The sequence below is a fragment of the Mastacembelus armatus genome, chromosome 10, assembly GCF_900324485.2.
Source record: "Mastacembelus armatus chromosome 10, fMasArm1.2, whole genome shotgun sequence".
Classification (NCBI taxonomy): domain Eukaryota; kingdom Metazoa; phylum Chordata; class Actinopteri; order Synbranchiformes; family Mastacembelidae; genus Mastacembelus; species Mastacembelus armatus.
Window position 1 is genome coordinate 6,989,335 of NC_046642.1, and position 18,275 is coordinate 7,007,609.

General features: G+C 41.7%; 3 protein-coding genes across 3 annotated transcripts; 2 read left to right on the forward strand and 1 right to left on the reverse strand.

The window, feature by feature from the left end:
* The first annotated feature begins 41 nt into the window (after positions 1 to 41).
* On the forward strand, positions 42 to 9,016 carry mcm7 (minichromosome maintenance complex component 7). The gene is made up of 15 exons (XM_026331083.1): positions 42 to 253; positions 2,513 to 2,592; positions 2,970 to 3,134; positions 3,381 to 3,505; positions 3,628 to 3,808; positions 3,894 to 4,031; positions 4,145 to 4,294; positions 4,413 to 4,527; positions 4,639 to 4,770; positions 5,187 to 5,270; positions 5,472 to 5,683; positions 5,780 to 6,045; positions 6,169 to 6,337; positions 7,747 to 7,856; positions 8,378 to 9,016. The coding sequence occupies exons 1-15, from the start codon at positions 223 to 225 to the stop codon at positions 8,601 to 8,603; spliced, it is 2,184 nt and encodes a 727-aa protein (XP_026186868.1). The 5' UTR covers positions 42 to 222; the 3' UTR covers positions 8,604 to 9,016.
* Positions 9,017 to 10,556: 1,540 nt separating this feature from the next.
* and4 (actinodin4) lies at positions 10,557 to 13,171 on the forward strand. Its single transcript, XM_026330572.2, has 5 exons — positions 10,557 to 10,564; positions 10,919 to 10,982; positions 11,076 to 11,120; positions 11,205 to 11,365; positions 11,970 to 13,171. Exons 2-5 carry the CDS (start codon positions 10,928 to 10,930, stop codon positions 12,783 to 12,785), a joined length of 1,077 nt encoding a protein of 358 aa, XP_026186357.1. The 5' UTR covers positions 10,557 to 10,564; positions 10,919 to 10,927; the 3' UTR covers positions 12,786 to 13,171.
* Positions 13,172 to 13,506: 335 nt separating this feature from the next.
* Positions 13,507 to 18,216, reverse strand: cops6 (COP9 signalosome subunit 6). Its single transcript, XM_026330574.2, has 10 exons — positions 18,093 to 18,216; positions 17,101 to 17,226; positions 16,886 to 17,017; positions 16,331 to 16,419; positions 16,028 to 16,090; positions 15,893 to 15,940; positions 15,675 to 15,789; positions 14,900 to 14,992; positions 14,545 to 14,645; positions 13,507 to 13,953 (listed from the first exon to the last, which is right to left on the reverse strand). Exons 1-10 carry the CDS (start codon positions 18,133 to 18,135, stop codon positions 13,813 to 13,815), a joined length of 951 nt encoding a protein of 316 aa, XP_026186359.1. The 5' UTR covers positions 18,136 to 18,216; the 3' UTR covers positions 13,507 to 13,812.
* Between the last annotated feature and the right edge of the window lie 59 nt (positions 18,217 to 18,275).

The window sequence follows — 18,275 nt, forward strand, 5'->3', positions numbered from 1 at the left end:
ACCACGAAATCCCGCCTCTCTTTGAAAAAAAGAAGGGACGCGATTGGATGCTGCAGACGTCACACTCGCGCCACTTCAGCCACCACGAACTGGGAGAAACTAAGTGAATGAATACTTATATCCGGTGATAGTGAAGTGACTAAAACTGAATTTTAAGTTGTATCTCGGTTCGCAGAGATTTTGGATTAAAGTTTTCTCACCAGGGGGTCAACGTCTGAAGCCATGGCTCGTAAGGATTACGCGGCAGAGAAAGGTAATGGGTTATCTGTCACAATAACGGCATGGCAGCAACAGGTTGGACCAGATCACTAAACCTTAAACTTAACGTAACGTTATTCCCTGAAATGCTCTTTGGAAATGTGTGGACGTCACCTTTACTGTGGGCTAGTTCGTTATTGTAGTGCATGGCAAAATGGTGATATTCACCGCTAATCTGATGTTGTCGCATTTTTTTCCCTCTGCGTTAACTTTAAACGTACTTTACTTGGATCATAGCCCTGGAAACTGTGTATGTGTTAATGTGCAGGTAACCGATTCAGCTGGCTAAATGTGCAGATGTTCACCTTGAAGTTGCACAAAGTCTGTAAGAGTTGTCTGAATCCACGGTGACCCGGATGGATCCGCTTAGACAAAGGAGCAGGCGCCAGCGTGCAAGCACATGTCTGACAATAACTTACACAAAAGCTAGTGAGCTAATGACAGTGGGATTGTGTTGGGAGCAGGCTGTTGCTGTTAGAAACTGACAGTACGTGGTAGTTGTAGTCTTTAATGCGTTTCACCTCACTGGACATGAAGGGATTGTAGAAAAGTGGATGTAACAGTATTTGTTGGGTTAACGTTACTGTTTGACATGTTTTAAATGGGTTTTCAAGTTACTTAGATGCGGCAGTGACAACCAGTTTTAGATAGCCATACCGGTGTGACAGAAAATGTGTGGTTAACGTTACAATTGTGTGGTAAAATAAAGGACGTTAGCTTGTTAACGTTGAAGCAGCGCAACGACTTTACGTCATGTTACATATTCTTGACGTTAGCTGGTGATGTGCTGCGCTTAACGTCACTTTAAACTCACAAAGACATACAACTCATCCATTAAACTGGTTTTGGTATTTTAAAACCAAGATATTCTTCAACTAAACATTCACCAAATAATGCTAGCTGTCCCCGTTACCACCGAGGTAGGTTACCTTAGTACGCTAGCAGTTAGCTAGCTCTGTTTAGCTGAACGTTACACACGATATCGTGCCATTTTGCAATTAACGTTAAATTGTTAAGTTTACTGACTGATTAAATAAACAGCTGGGTGTCTTGTGCATTGATACATGGTATTTCGAAAATATGAGTTTAGGCAAAAATGTTTTGGACACAGTTTTTGTTTGTTGTTCAAATAATGCACATGTAACGTTACTATCGCGATATAGTCCCCCTATATCGCTAATAAGCGGTCTCTGATGTTACGATAGGGTTGGTGACTATTTGTTGCTGAACGTAAACGGGTTTTGTCAGTTTTGCTGAGCATATTTGACGATTCACCTGCTTCTATGTTTAGTTCGCCCAAAACTTTAAATCAAAACTTTAAAGAGCCGAATAATCTCCTATCTGTGAATTCAGTATCTTCGTCAAGCTGTGGAAGTTTTAGTTGGAGTGTATCCCCGGTTCGCATCCTGCTCTGCGACCTCTTCACCACTCCGTTATTATGTCAAGAATAGTATTTAATATCGACGGGGCTGTGTGTGCAGCAGGACTCGGCTAACCTGAGCTAGCGTTAGAAGATGGCTGGCCCTGGTTTGAAAACAACAACCAGGATTACTTTTAAGAGCGGAGGGGTCGCGGAGGGATATCTGAGTGACGAGTCACAAAAGCCATGTGCTGCTTTGTTTACAATAACATCCTCGAACAGAGAAATAAAAAAACAGAGCTGCACATTTTCTGCTGTAGCGTCAAAGTAAGTGGACTGTTTTTATCATCGTGCTGGGGCTAGTTTCGTTTCTTGTAGCGTGGCTTTAAATATTGTTTGTTGTGGCTCTTCCGAGAAGTGAGGCATATTTTCCCTTAAAAAAAATGGACACTGGAGTGAGTGCGCCTGTTGTTGTGTTTACATTCTTACCCTGAAGCCATCTGCTGCCTAATCTTACTTATTGAACTCTGAAATAATCGCAGTACGCACACAGGAGCGGAATCTGGTTGACGCAGCACACCAGGAGCAGTTTGTGCTTTACTGTGGGCAATAGCAATAGTGACTCATCGAGATTACAGGATGCCGTGTTACTCAACAAAGGGGGTCGTCACAGGACAACAAACTAGCTCCCAGTGTGCAGGCCTGCTGATGGTGGTGTTGTTGATCAACATTTTCAACAACTTTAAAACGAACGCAGCATTGCTGTTTAAGCAAATGATGTGATATGAATAAACAGTGTCTTTGTGTGAACACATAGCTAACAAACAATCTCCACCTGCTGCCTGCTGGATGTGGCCTGTGTTTTTCTCCTGAAGGTATTTGTTTGTTTTGCAGAGAAGTGCAAGCAGTTCCTGCAGGAGTTTTACACAGAGGATGATAATGGGAAGAAGGTGTTCAAATATGGAGCTCAACTTGTAAGTATAAGAAACAGTAAAAATTTGCTTAGCTTTCAGAGATTACTGACAAATCTTCACAAACCCGAATAAATCTGATGTACAAATGTGATATAGGGAAAAGCTCTGAGTTTTGGGTGTCTTTTTGCTTCTTAATTGTACTTTCATCTACTTTTTGACTTGTTTAAGAGTGGCACAATGGAAAGCAAAGTATTATCTGTAATGTAAAATACTACATATAAGTCAGAAAATGCCCTTAAAATGTGCCGTTTGTTGAAATCAGATTAGGCTATAAATTTATATTGGGTGTACTTCCATGGTCTTTCCAGTATTGTTGTGATCTGTGCAGGCGAGGCTGTGTAATTAAGAGGCTCATCTTATTACTTGTGTGTGTACAGGTGGCACTGGCACACAGGGAGCAGGTGTCTATCTTTGTGGAACTGGACGATGTGGCTGAGGAAGACCCTGAGCTGGTGGAGAGCGTCTGTGAGAATGCCAAACGTTACACAGGGCTGTTTGCTGATGCTGTCCACGAGCTGCTGCCAGAGTACAAAGAAAGAGATGTATGTAAATTTGAACAGTTGATCCTGTACAGGTTTTAGACAGAGCCAAAGCACATTGACTAGAATATTGACTGTAATGTCTGACAGGTATAACAAACAGTTCCATCACTGTATCAAAACATCAGTTTTTTATTTTTTCGTAGTTTTCCAGTAATGTGTAAAATAGGTTATTTTAAATCTCTGATTTTCCCAGCATTAACACACCCATTACACAGTCTGATAATTGAACTGTTTTGTGATACTCAGATTGTGGCCAAAGATTCCCTGGATGTGTACATTGAGCACAGGCTGATGATGGAACAGAGGGGTCATGACCCTGCAGACACTAGAGACCCTCGTAACCAGTACCCACCTGAACTCATGAGGAGATTGTAAGTTAAATCAAATTCAGGGATAAATTTTTATTTTTCTGCAGATTGCTTATGAAATGTTAACTGCTACTGTTCCACAATCTCTTTTTTTTTTTTTTTTTTTTTTTGTTCTGTCTTCACAGTGAGATGTACTTTAAGCCCCCCACCACAGCCAAGCCAAAAGTTGTGCGTGATGTACGAGCTGACAGCATCGGGCACTTAGTGACTGTTCGAGGCATAGTGACCCGTGCCACTGAGGTCAAACCAATGATGGCTGTAGCTACTTACACATGTGACCAGTGTGGTGCAGAGACCTATCAACCAGTAAGATTCAGTTTTAATCCTGTAGTCATTTAGACTCTGTGACAAGATTTAAATGAATCCTGTATCCCTCGTGTCTTTCCTTTAGATCCAGTCTCCCTCGTTCATGCCCCTCGTCATGTGTCCCAGCCAGGAGTGTGTCACCAACAAATCTGGAGGTCGTCTCTACTTGCAAACTAGAGGCTCCAAATTTGTGAAATTCCAGGAGCTGCGTATTCAGGAGCATGTAAGAATGTGAATATTAATGTGAATGCTCATCTGTTGCCATATGTTATATTGAACTGTTCTGATAAAGCAAGTTCTTATTTTTTTTCACAAGCTGCTTCTGTTGCCCTACAGAGTGACCAGGTGCCTGTCGGTAATATTCCGAGGAGTATGACGGTGTATGCCCGTGGAGAAAACACACGTCTTGCCCAGCCAGGAGACCATGTGGCCATCACTGGAGTCTTCCTCCCTCTCCTACGCACAGGTTTTAAACAAGCTGTTCAAGTAAGTGTCCTGTCCTGAATTTTTGTGCCAGTCCAGACTGTACCTCACTTCAAAAACAAATGTATAAGAAGTTATTCCTTATAACAAGGCATAAGATTTCATGTTTTGGTCAATTTAGGGTCTACTATCTGAAACTTACCTGGAGGCCCACAGCATCACGCTCATGAACAAAACTGAGGATGATGAGCTTGGTAAAGAGGAGCTGACTGATGAGGAGCTGCGTAGCATCACAGGTATGGGCATGTGTGTAGATGGTGAAACCGTGTTAACCCATATTAATCCCAAAACCTGACAACACGTGTCTCACTTAGATAGCAACTGAAGTAATAGTTTTTCTGTTGCAGAAGAAGGATTTTATGAGAAGCTAGCTGGTTCAATAGCACCAGAGATCTATGGACATGAAGATGTAAAAAAAGCTCTTCTGCTGCTGCTGGTTGGAGGAGTAGAACAGGCACCTAAAGGCATGAAAATCAGAGGTGAGCACTGACATGAACCTCTTACTACACAACAGGCAGTCAATTAGGGACTGTTTATCCTGGAGGGATTAGAAGGTTGACTGATATGAAAAAAGGGGGTAGTACTGCTGATTGTCAACAGTGAATTATTTTTATTGCTTAAATTTGTTAAAATACAAATTGATTTCAAGTAGTGTAACCAGTTTTTCACTTTACTTTTGTATTAATTCTTTAATAAATGTACAGAGATGGCTAAGACACAAGTGTATTTGCCTGTATGAAATTTTGTAACAACTGCATTACCCTTCTTGTTATAAGATAAGAAAAACCTTTTTGTCCCACAGTGGTACAAGTACACAGCAGAGTGCCAGAAGTAGCAAAGATGTAAGATAAATAAGAAACTAAACATATTTTAAAAATGGCTCTTTTCCCTTAAGGCAACATAAACATCTGTCTGATGGGAGATCCAGGAGTGGCAAAGTCCCAGCTGCTGTCTTACATTGACCGTCTGGCTCCTCGAAGTGAGTACAAGTCCGTGTTTGGTTAAATATTTTATCCAGTCAAGCATTTTTCTCCCATTAGTGCCCTGTGGTAAAATATGAACTTTTGATGTGGTGGCCTGACTCTATGCAAGACTATGTTTTCCCACTTGTCTGGGATATAAAAACATTAGATCTGCATTTCATCTGTATACTTTCCTCTGCCATCTCTCTGGTGTTCAGGCCAGTACACCACAGGTCGTGGGTCGTCCGGTGTCGGTCTGACTGCTGCAGTGATGCGTGACCCCCTGACTGGAGAAATGACCCTGGAAGGTGGTGCCTTGGTGCTGGCTGACCTGGGCATCTGCTGCATTGATGAGTTTGACAAGATGGCTGACGCTGACCGCACAGCCATTCATGAGGTCATGGAACAGCAGACCATTTCCATTGCAAAGGTAATGAGGAACAACAGCCACACCTGATGGCTTACATATACTGTTGATATATTCAAATATAATGTCTGTGAAACACAAGTTTACTTTCCCCTCCAGGCTGGCATCATGACCTCCCTCAATGCCCGTTGCTCCATTCTAGCTGCAGCCAACCCCGCCTACGGCCGCTACAATCCCAGGAAGAGCATAGAGCAGAACATTCAGCTACCAGCTGCTCTTCTGTCACGTTTTGACCTGCTCTGGCTGATCCAGGACAAGCCAGATGCTGATGCTGACCTGCGTCTGGCCCAGCACATCACCTACGTCCACCAGCACTCTCGCCAGCCACCCACTCACTTCACCCCCATCGATATGAAGCTGATGAGGTCTGTTGGAGAAAGTTACATATCAAAATGTAACTGGTGAATCATATGGACCTCAGACAGCATTCAACTTATTAAATCCTGCTGTTAAAACTCCTATAAGTACTAATAATATTATTCCTTCAGGCGTTACATCGCTCTGTGTAAGAAGCGGCAGCCTGTGGTCCCAGAGTCGCTGGCTGATTATATCACAGCAGCTTATGTGGAAATGAGGAAAGAGGCTCGAGTCAGCAAAGACACCACCTTCACCTCTGCCCGTACCTTGCTTTCTATCCTCCGCCTCTCCACTGCCCTGGTGAGAAGAACATTCCACTCAGTTTGCTGTGCTTGGCTAGAAACTTGCACAGACCTCTTGCTGTAATGAAAATCCAGCAGGATTTTTTTTTTTCTAATGGGTTTATTTGTCCAGAGTGTGATTGAGTCTAATTCATTGTCCATAGAAAACGTTTCACCAAAATACACTGATAATGGAGTAATTGTCTGGTGGCAGTTATTAAATTATTTTGATCCTCCTATGGGACTTCCTTGTTGGTCCAGTGTGTGATAAAGTGCTTACAGTGCAGGTAGTGATGATAACCTGGTCTACTGCAGTGTGAGCACTTCTTTCCCACGCCGAATCTGTGAAACGCTGAATATACAGTATAGTCATCATTCCCTGTGACTTGGCAACAGCAAATCGGCTGAAACAAATGCATCCATGAATTATAACATATACTTTGTGCTTTAGCTTTTAAATAAAATAATGCACAGAAGGAAGTGTAATGCTTCCTTAAAGTGTGTTATAAATAACTGAGCTTTTTTTGTAGCTTCTGGGTGCCAAAAGTGCTGTTTGTGCAGGTAGCAGTCATCTATCTACTGCAAAACCAGCACTTCAGGCAGACAGGTAGGCAATGTTCTCCTTACAGATGTCCACAAGGGGGCAGAAGTCTGCTACAACTGATTGTGCGAAAGGAAGCACTTGAGTTGTCCTGTTGAATACAGCACCACAGGCTGCACATTAACTTTAACTGAACTCTGCATTTCTCCTAACAGTGCACATTTGTTGCACCTTTGTAACCTGACAAGTGAAATGCTCCAAGAGGATTTTCTGGTCCTGGCCAGCTTTGCAGGGTGGGCAGTCAGCCTGTGTGCGTTAGGAGCAGCTGTGCAAACCCATGCAAAACTGACCATGGCTTGACCTGTCATCATTTTGGTTTAATTTTATTCAGACATTTTTCTTAATGTTGTAATTGTAACGGGTAGAGAGACTAGCTGGTGTTGAGAGGCGGAGACTTGGGCAATTGCCGGCCATCCCAGAGGGCATTGCACTTGTCTCGGTCTGACAGTGCCGGCACAGCGCAGCCTATATATTCAAAATGTATCTGTTTGTATGTATTTACGGACTTAAAACTAAAGGTGACAGAACCTTTGGAGTCGTGGCCCCCACACTCTGGAACTGATTGTCCCCTAGTCTATGATTTGTAAACTCAGTGGACTTGTTCAAAAAGACATATCTTTTTAAACTGGTCTTTGTTTAGCATCAGTGTAGCACTTTGTGTTGTGTTGCCTGATTTTGTTTTGGGGATCATGTGTATTTTGTTTTTATGTGAAGCACTTTTTTTTTTTTATTATTATTTTGGAAGCTGCTGTATAAATCAAATGTACGTTCATTTAGTCGTTAATTTCAATCTTTTTCCTTTTTTTCCTTGACTGCCCACCCTTCAGGCTCGCCTTCGCATGATGGACTCTGTGGAGAAAGAAGATGTCAATGAAGCAATGAGACTGATGGAGATGTCAAAGGACTCACTACAAGCTGACAAGTCCAGCAACACAAGGTGAGTCTTAAGACTGGGACCTCAGTCCAGTATAAATTTGGGCATTCCATCAGCTAAACCTTCATATAACATGAGTGACCGGATGCTGTGCGCCCCAGAACCCACTTTATTAGCCTCTCATGTGCAACAGTAGCTGCATATCCTGGAGGAAGCTGTAAAACTTGTTTTTATGGAGCTCTGTTCACATGGCAGCATGTTCACTGAAGCCAGATTCAAGACTAGTGACATGTTCATACACAAAAAGCTGTGCTCATACTCATAAATGGCATCAGGGTGACAAATAACCACTCTTGAATATGGAGATGGTACAATACTATTTATATTTTCATTAAAGAAATGAAGTTATGCTTGTTCCTTGCAGGAAGTTAAGATGATTAATATCCCTGTCATATCTATATGTTACACATGAAAACTAGACTTGGTTTTAAATATGACTCTCAGCTCGTTGTTGGTGCAACACAAAGTAAACAAATGTTCTTCTCAAATCTAAAAGTCCAATCAATTCTGACTCCCTTGTTTAGAACCCAGCGGCCGGCTGACGTCATCTTCTCGCTGGTGCGTGAGCTTTCTACAGAGGGCGTGGCAGGCCGTGGTGGAGCTGGCGGTGTGGTTCGCATGGCTGAGGCAGAGCAGCGCTGTATCTCACGCGGCTTTACCCCTGCCCAGTTCCAGGAGGCCTTGGAAGAATATGAGGAGCTGAATGTGTGGCAGGTCAACCAGGCACGCACCCGCATCACCTTTGTCTAAAGAACCAGGGACATGTGTGTTTCAGCTTTCAAAGGGGAAACCTGCTTTATTGTGGGTTTTCTTTAGACTTGCAGTATGGCTCTTAAATTTTCTAACTCCAGCATTTTGCAGCCCATCTCGAGCAGAACCTAAACATCTTTTAAGTGGGCCATGTTGCAAGGATTCCTGCTTTTGGAGATCCTTAGCTTTTTATGTTCAGACATTCCTGTTCACCAGTAAATTGCTTGTAAATATGTATGTCACAACTTAGTATTATGTAGTGGTATGTGGTTTAGAGTATAAAGCTTACAATTGACTTTGAGTATTTCTGTACATTTGATATTTTGTAATGCAAATTAGGCAAGATAAATTATCATTGAGCCTTGGATTGTAACAGTGGTTATAATAAATTGATGGTTCAGTACTATACTCGATTTGTTGTTGCTCCTGTTTGTACATGAAGTAGGATCAAAGTGTGCCATAGGCCCCTCTGAACACCTGGTTTGTTGCCAGAGTAACTTTGTCATAATTACTGCTTTCAGTTATGCCCTTTACATGTCTTGTCTGTAAAACCTAGCAACATACAGGCTTTCATTATCTTTTACTCTGTAAAATCTGAAGAGTAGAGGTTTCATTTTCATACCTTTTTTTTGTGCTCCATACAAATATGCAGCTTATGTGAGAAGAGTGAGTATTCATCTATATTTAAAGAAATATTACTGTTTAAATGCCTCATTACAAAATAAAAAACGAAACTGCACTGGTTTTATTGAAGTTCTCAGTAAACTGTTCAGTGTTCCGAATACTCAAAGGAAAATGGTCCTTTCACTATTGTGTGATTTTAAAAAAAACAAGCATTGTTTGTATATTTCATAATCCATGATGCATTATGTGTATACCTTCTTATGTTGGTCAGCTACTTTTTGGTAATACAGTTTATGTCAAAGCATAAAGGCCAATATTTAAGGTGATTACAGCTGCCAAATGTTGGGACTTAAATCACACTAACCTCTGTTTTATTGTATTAGAAGCATGATGTGACAGGAAATGGGGGATACTCCAGTAAAATACAAGGAATTGAACGTTGCAAATACTGTATTTGATTGAACGTATTTAAAGTCCACCTCTAGAGAAAAAACAGAAAACCCTCAAATTAAGAAGCCATATCAATCATCAATCAAGATCATTGTCATGTGTTAATATGTCAAAGATTTCAATCAGTAATCATTGATTGAAAACACTTTGTGTCACAGTATCACTACAAATGTCAAAATGACAAAAAGGGATAGTTTACTCTCAGGCAGCTTATGTGTTAATGTGAACACCATATAAAATCACATTTAACTTGTTTTTTTGTAAGTTCTCAATTGCTGCTGTGGGTGAACAGGCACAGACAAATTGTCAAGTTAACCCAGAAAGAATGAGTTCTTAGTCAGATTTTAAGCATGTCACATGTAATGGCAGACATGCCAAGACAAAAATAAGTATCAGTAGATAGCTGTCCTCAGTCACAGAACAGTTAGAAAAGCAGGTGTTCTCTGGGTAAAAAATACCACCTTTCAGGGCTGGAAGAATATCCAACAAATCATGGATGTACATTCAAGGCTGTGCTGGTATTCATCTGCTGTTTTCTTGTTTCTTTCTCTTTTTTTGGCGGAGATATTGTGTTAGTAGGCAGCATTTTCTCTTCGGTTGCAGTTGTCCCAGCAGGTGATGCTCTCATTCCAGACTTAATGGGGAGTTTCCATTTGAAGTCTGTTCACTTTATGGCTTTGCTGCTGAAGTCCAGGGGCATTTTATTCTTAATTGCTTCCAAAGGCCCTATATTAAACACTATTAAAACAAGGAGGTGGAGACAAGATGTTGGTTTCATAGTTGAAATCCTATTGGACAGGAGATAATGTTTCAGGGTAACTGACACCGACATGTGTATTTAACCCTCTCAGCCCTGTTAGCCCTGTGAAAACAGCCTCCTGAGCCAGGTGAGTAAAACATGCACTGATCATTTTTGTCACTGAGATGATTACAATGCTGGATTTTATTCAGTTTAGTGGTATAACTCATTTTTCTGTACCTGCTGTTGGTTTTATTTCATAGTGATTAGATAATTGCTTTTTCTGGAGATATTGTGTTTACTTCAAAAATGTACACAGACATGCAGGAACAGATCCTTCTATGGGATAGTTACCCTTTAATATTCTGGCATCTTTAAAAAAAATCTCTTAACTGTCTTTGTGAATAGTTGTGTAAACATAGTAAAATTAGTTTTAAAAAGTTGATTTATACTTATTAAGGGAAAAGGTGATTTCTCGGATGATTCATGCTGTATCTTGCAGGGGTTCAACATGATTTCGACATTATGGTTGGTGGGGGCACTGTGCTATCTGATGTTGCTCCCAGGTCGGTTCCTATTTATTGTACAACAGCTATAACTCACACTTCTCAAAATCACTGGAAATAAACACAAACTAAATGCTGGGTCTTTTCTTCTAGGCCTTCTGGAAGCCAAATCCTTACTGAGTGCCATCAAGCAGGAAGGTAACTGCAGATTTTGTTACGTTTCAGTACAGAATTATGTTTTTTTAAGAGGCTGAAAACAATGACACAGTCTGCTTTTAACAGAGATGGTCCCAGTCAGCGATGTTAGTATCGATTCAGAGAAAGCAAACAGCTTCCTGACTCACTCCAGACCGAAGCGTAACCTGGACCCCAGATGGTACAGAGCAAACCCAGACTTCCAGGCTTACTACAGATACTACAGTAGCATCGGCCACACTGAGGGGGTAAGACACATGCACTGTGGTCCCTGAAAAAAAATTGTCATTGCCTTTCAAAGCTATGAATCAGTGTACACGTAGATGTAACTTTATTGTGCGTGACCCCTTGGAAAATCAAACCTCTTAATCTGATGGATTGTCTTCTGTAGTAAATGGTAAAGGAGAGTTCAGGCTGCAACTGTTGTGATTTATCACAGCAAATATCTACAAACAGACCTAAGTTTCTCTAAACTATCTCTAAAATACTGCAATGATTTTTGACTCATTTCAATTCAAAGACTTATTGGACTTTTGGCCTCCCAACATCACCATAGCCTTATAAATTCATCCATTTTAATTTTTTAGACTGTTCCATGAATCCTCCTGTCAATACGGTTTAATCCCATTGAAACCAGATACACTTGAGATATATTTTTAAAAATCTGAAAAGCCATGAACAGACAACACATTTGACCAGCCACAGTAGTAGATTGTTCAGATTACTACTCAACCTTGACTGATGTTCAGTTATGAGGTCACATGTTTTTGTATTTTTTTTTTTTTATCTTTCCTCTTGGAAGGTTATTTTTTACAAATGAGGGTGTTTTTCACTGTTCCCTGCTTCTTCCAGCTCTATGAGATCGACAAGCTGAGGATGCTCTACCAGCAAATGAGGTACCTGGAGCAAACCTATGGCCCCAATGCCTCCTATTTCCAGAGCAAACTAGGAGTGCCAATGATCATGTGCGACCCAGCTACAGACAAGAAGTGCAAAGTTGCTCCTCCTCCTCCTCCTCCTCCACCACCTCCACCGCCAATGAAAGGGGTTCCAAAGCCCCCAGAGCCCCAAGTAACCCCTCCTCCTCTTCCTGCTGCTCCGTCCATATCCCAGGCTGACGTTCTTTACCTATGCAACAAGAAGGACCCCCTCTGCAAACCCCACATTGTCTACATGCCCACTGGCGCTGTACCTGTGCTCTGTGACCCCCGCTACCACCCTCACTGCACTCCTCAGAAGGCCACGCCAGCACCTATAGCAGTGCCCCAACCTCCTCCACCTCCACCAAAGAAGTCTGCTCTGCCCCCACCTCCACCCGTCCTTGTGAAGAAGTCTCCCCCAGCTCCCATCCGCATCTTCAAGGGCATGGAGTATGACTGTGACCCCTACTGGGACCCCGACTGCCTCATTGACCACCCTCCCAGGCCCGTCAAGGGAAAGATTGTGGTCCCACCACCACCACCTCCTCCTCCAGTGGAGGAGGAAGAGGATCCTGTGGAGGAGCCTGCACCTCCTGCACCCATTGAGAAAAAAGTATCCCTGTACCCCTACCCTTACCACTACCTGATGCCCTATGACCCCAGAGATGATCTGTATGACCCAGTGCGTTTCCAGTACCCTCAGCCTGGTGTTGATGCTGCTGATGAGCCTGCAAAGGAGAGTCAGTAAAACCTCCAGGATGTGTCGGATGAAAGGTATATCTCTTTTAACACACAAGACTGATAAGAACATGTCAACTGCACAATTCCATATTTTGGGGTGTTTTTACAAGTTCTGACAAGTTACAGTGTTTAAACTGTATTTAAATCAACTTCATGTATTTACCATCACTGTCAGCACGTAAAAAACATTTTCCAGTCAGTACAACCCTGTTATGCAAATGATTTTTTAGTAACAAGAATAAAGTGTGACAAATGAATAGTGTTTTGACTCTGAATATACTTTTAAAATGGTGCAGGAAAAGAGAAAGAAGAAAATGTTTTCTCTTTGCCACATGGCAGGTAAGAGCAGACGACTAATAAACAAGGCGTGCCAAAACGCAGGCTGGAGGTTTTTATGTGCAATTTCACTGTACATTTAATAGCCTTATGAATGCTGACTCCCATTAGACCTCCAACTCTGCAGACGGAACTCCCCCTTCCCCCTTTTTCCTGCTACATGCTGGTCCAAAAACTCCACAGGCAATCGAACAGCAGGAACATAACTTCAAAAGTGCTAACGGCAAACACTCCTGACATTAAACTACAGTTAAACCAGCTCCATATAGCTGACTTTCACAGGCTCCTTTAAAAGTGTAGGTCTGACATTTTTATGAGTCGTGTGTTCTGTATAGTTACTATAATGTCTACCCTATTATAACTATTTAAGTTAAGAGGAAGAGTCAAAGTCGTGTGGAAAAAAAAAAAAAAATCAGGCCATTTATTACATACAGAAACATGGAATAACAAAAAAGTCAAATAATATAATGTTCATGTACATTGAATTAATTTCTGTGCATCCCCAAGAAAGGGTTGAGCAATTCTCCACATATCTCTGGTGTAACTACGGGCTCTCACTGAAAATAGTAAAGTGGTTTGAAAAGCTACTGTTGGTTTCAGATGCTGTCTTAGCTAATTCAAATCCAAACAAATCAAAAGAAAGAACAAAACAGAAAAGAACTGCAGTGCTTGTTTGTCTCTCTGATTCAGCCGTCAGCTCAAAAGAAGAGTCCTCTCATCCTCCGGCCGATGCCCTGTCTGTCGTACAGGACGTTGAACTTGTTGATGAACTGGTTCATACTGTTGCAGGTCTTGGTAATGGTGCCTAAGTAGGCCATGAGGCCCACATCATTACATTGCTGCAGGAAAACAAGAGGCACAGACAGGAAGAGCTCAAACGTATGTTAACTAGAGAAGTTATTTTAAGTGCAGACTGGAACAAACACTAAGCAGCTGTGTCGGGTTTATGAAAGGATTGTAGCGAAAATAAAACCAGCATCAGCTCAGTTTTGTTCCCTGCTACTGTTGAACTTACAATTTGGTTTTGTCAACAAATCGAAGACCAAAACCCAAAAAGGCATCGTCAGTGTATCCAAAGTGCAAACTGTCTAACACCACTATGTTGCCATAAATACTAACTAGAGAACGCAATGTGTATTAATCCACAGCTGAAAATAGTTCTCAACAAAAGGCACTATTTCATCCTGTTAAGCCTAATTAAAAACTACAATGCCCAGCTCCTTTAGGATATTGTTAATTCAATGATCTATAGAGGCTCAGGTATGTACTTCATGACTCTCATGAAATTTTCCTCCTTCTCTCCTGAGACGTGACTTGGGCTTGAGCCGCACATTGAGATGGGTTAATGCATTGTTGGTCTTGAATTTTAAGAAAAATGCTTGTGGTGATAGTAACGTGGGCATTATATCACATTAAGAAAGCTTGCTTACATCATAGAAGTCGGTTTTGAATTTTGCAGTGCTGAGGACTGGCAGTCTGTGACACAGGGCATTCGCTTCCCGAAGAATCTCATGGTTAAATGGTACCTCTCCTACGATACATGAAAATGAATGGGAGAGAGAAGTAAAAACATGTAAAGCACAGAGTGCCAAATACAGAGGTAGCATGTTGCTGTCAGCAGTATCTAAAGAGGCTGGTAATTATGGAGGTGAGTCTGAGGGGCCTACCTTAATAGTGTAAAAGTGAGGAAGGGAAACATCTGATTTAAAAGCAGCTGTTTTCCAGACTTTTTTCACATATTTTACTCTCAGCACCTCATTAAAAATGCCACGTCAGCCCTCTCACCTGCTTCCACAGCTTTGACGTACTCTAGAATGATCTTCACCCGACTGTGGAGCATCTTTATCGCACTGTGCTGAGCTATGAGGTGCTCAGCAACTAACAGAGAAGACAGAGCAAATACTGTAGTTAAAACCTGTACAGACAGAATCCCTGTTTAACAACCACATCTTACATTAGTCAAGTCACATGCCCAGCATTTCCTCAACATTTCTAGAGTTCATTACATTTCGAGCTACAGAGCATTCACTGTGCCCACTAATTGTTTTTATCTTAATCAGACTCTTTCAAGAATACACTCAGCTTGTTGCATTTTTTTTCCTTCAGTGTGCATGTGTGTTTTATCTGTTTGTTATTTTATTATTTTGTAAAGAGCTGGATTGATTTATATGAATCTGCTACATAAACAAACTTAAATTGTAACAATACATCTGAAATTTTACACACTAATTTACATGGACAAAGAGGCTGTTTTATGAATGTCTTTCTTCACTAGTTACACATTAACTTAAGAGGTTGTGATCTTTTTTCTGTTTTGTCAATGTTAATATTATTACATTTCAGAAAAAGAAGTATGCTTTGAAGAATCAGACCTCATATAACCACAGGTAAGAGACAGCAGAATCTCCTGCACTGTCCCTCCTGAAATAAACCTCGACTAATGTACTGTTGCTTGGTCATGTCTGTCTTTGTGACATGAGTTCAGCTGGTTTGCAGTTAATAGGACACTGCAGTACAAGAGAACCACTCAGAGTAGAGCAGTATTCACTATTTCTCTTACCTGTTGAGTTTTCTCCTGTACCGGTGGCCGTCATTCGAGCTACGTGGTCAACACCGATCCTTTCGGCTTCCTCTGTGGCCAGAGTGTACGTCAGCTCAGCAAACAACATAGTAGCCTGGGTTGGCAAAGGACAACTGTATCAAATAACCTGTTCTGTGGGTCAAACTAGCTCACTGTGCAGAAAAGCATATGTAGATAATATGAAATAGAAAAAGTACCTCGCCATTGATGATGTCAATCACAGATTCAAAAACACTAACAGGAAGCTGAAGGAAGACATGACATGCTGTTTAGAGCAGTTGTACTTAAATAGAAAACCATATTATTGTCTCATTCCTGCAGAAGGAACTCACATCAGTGTGTTTGGTCATTGGGTTGAGCTTGAGAAAGAGAGGGCTTTCAATGATCTCACACACCTGGTAGAAAAACAAAAATGAGACAGCAAAGAAATATCATGATGGCACAGCATGTAGGTTTTGACGTTGTGTTCAGTTCTGTAAATACAGTTTCTGCACTGCTAACCATGAATAACATTTCTGCAATATAAGGCTACTGCTTTGTTATTTGCTAAATAAATAGTGTAGTATAAGTGTCTGGCCAATTGAAATCACTGCAGGGGTTTTCACACAGCTGGATGTTGCTGATTGTTTTCTTACCTGCTTGTGAATGTGGATATCTGATTGGTCTGGTGGGCCGCCTGTGGTGTACCAGCCCAAGAACTCCATGTCTTTGAAAACCTGTTTGACTGAGGGACAAATGGATGTTTTAGAGGAAAAACAAAAGCTCACTGTTTTAAAATAATTACTTCTCAATTACTGCTTTCTCTTGGCAGATACTTCCCACCATTTGTTTTACTAATTTCAGCCTCAGCAAATGAACAAACATATCAATCCAGAAACAAATTTCTATCTGTACTGACTCACATAATGTTTGTCAAAAGGGATGACAGTTGACTTGAAATGACTCAGGAGTTCATGTCTTACCAGCTTTTGACATGTTTATTCCTGTTACCACTTTGCACCTTACATAAAGCAGGTTACATCATAATTCAGGACAAAACAAGATGTGAAAGTGTTTCTGAAACTCTGTTCTTACAGGCAGGATTAGTGAAAGCCAGGACTAACATGCCACAGGCTGCACTGCATTACCTAAAAACAGAAAGTCATGAAAACAATGAGCATTAATGTTGATCACACATACACACCACTTACATTGTTCCTCCTTGGTGTAGTAGTACTCCTTGTCAATATGCACCCTGTCATCTGTGGTGTGAGACAGCAGCTCGAAGGAGTTCATCACCTCTATGTTTCGACCCTCCTGCTTCCCAATCAGAGCTCCAATTACTGAGGAGGAGAAAACACCATGTTCAACGACCTGCTGCACTGCATATTACTCCACTGCTTACACACCATCTTGTCATACATACCCTGCATTGGTCGTCCCTCCTGGGAGCGGATGCGTATCCAGTGGTCGGATATGTTGAGGATAACCAGAGGGTGTAAGGCCACAGAAACGCTCCCGGTGACCCCTGAGGCCATAACACTGGGGCTGACTACAGTCACAGAGACACAAGCCAGAAGAGCCTTAATCTATAACAGTCTCAAACAAGTGGCTGATGAATTGATCTTCTTATTCTTCTTTTCCTTTCAGCTGCTCCCTTCAGGGGTCGCCACAGTGAATCATCCTCCTCCATTCAACCCTATCCTCTGTATCCTCCTCACCCACACCAACTATCCTCATGTCCTCCTTCACTACATCCAAGAACCTCCTCTTTGGTCTTCCTCTAGGCCTCCTTCCTGGCAGCTCTAACCTCAGCATCCTTTTACCAATGTAGTCACTGTCCCTCCTCTGAACATGTCCAAACCATCTCAATCTGGCTTCCCTGGCTTTTTCTCCAAAACATCTGACATGATGAATTGATCAGATGCTTAAAAGAAATGAATTTTCTATTTTACATCCCTGTTTTTCAACACTGGCTGAATGAAAGCAGCTACATTTATGGATGATTAACCTGCAAATCAGTAAACAATCAGCTGCGTAAACAACAAACATGACTGAAACAAACAAACTATGACCATAAACTAGAAAAAGCTTAAAGCTGCAGCTCAGTCAACAATATCAGGGTAAGTACTGAATGATAACATCCCGTAGGCAGTGGACGTCCCGGACTGGAGACTCAGTCCAGTTTCTGATGAAAGATGTGGTTTTAGTTTATTATTCTGTTGATGCAAACTGCAGTCAGAGCTGCATTTAACCCGCTTATGTCAGCAGGCTCGTTACCCCGCGTTACCACCTATAACACCCCAAATCCAACACCTACGACCACCCACAACACACACATACAACACACACGACAACCCGCATGCTGGTCAATGCTGATATCGGACAGAGACTGTGGGATAAATGAGAAATACTCGCCTGCCCCATCCACTTCCATTCCTCCTCCATTGCTGCTCGCCATCTTGTCCGGTAAACAGCGCAGGCGCAGTGGACAGTTCACGTAACCAACAACATCGCTACATCAGGTTGTTGTACAATAAGCTCTGCCTCACATTTTTTTTATTATTCACCAAGTATTTACAAAAGCCAAGGCGAAGATCC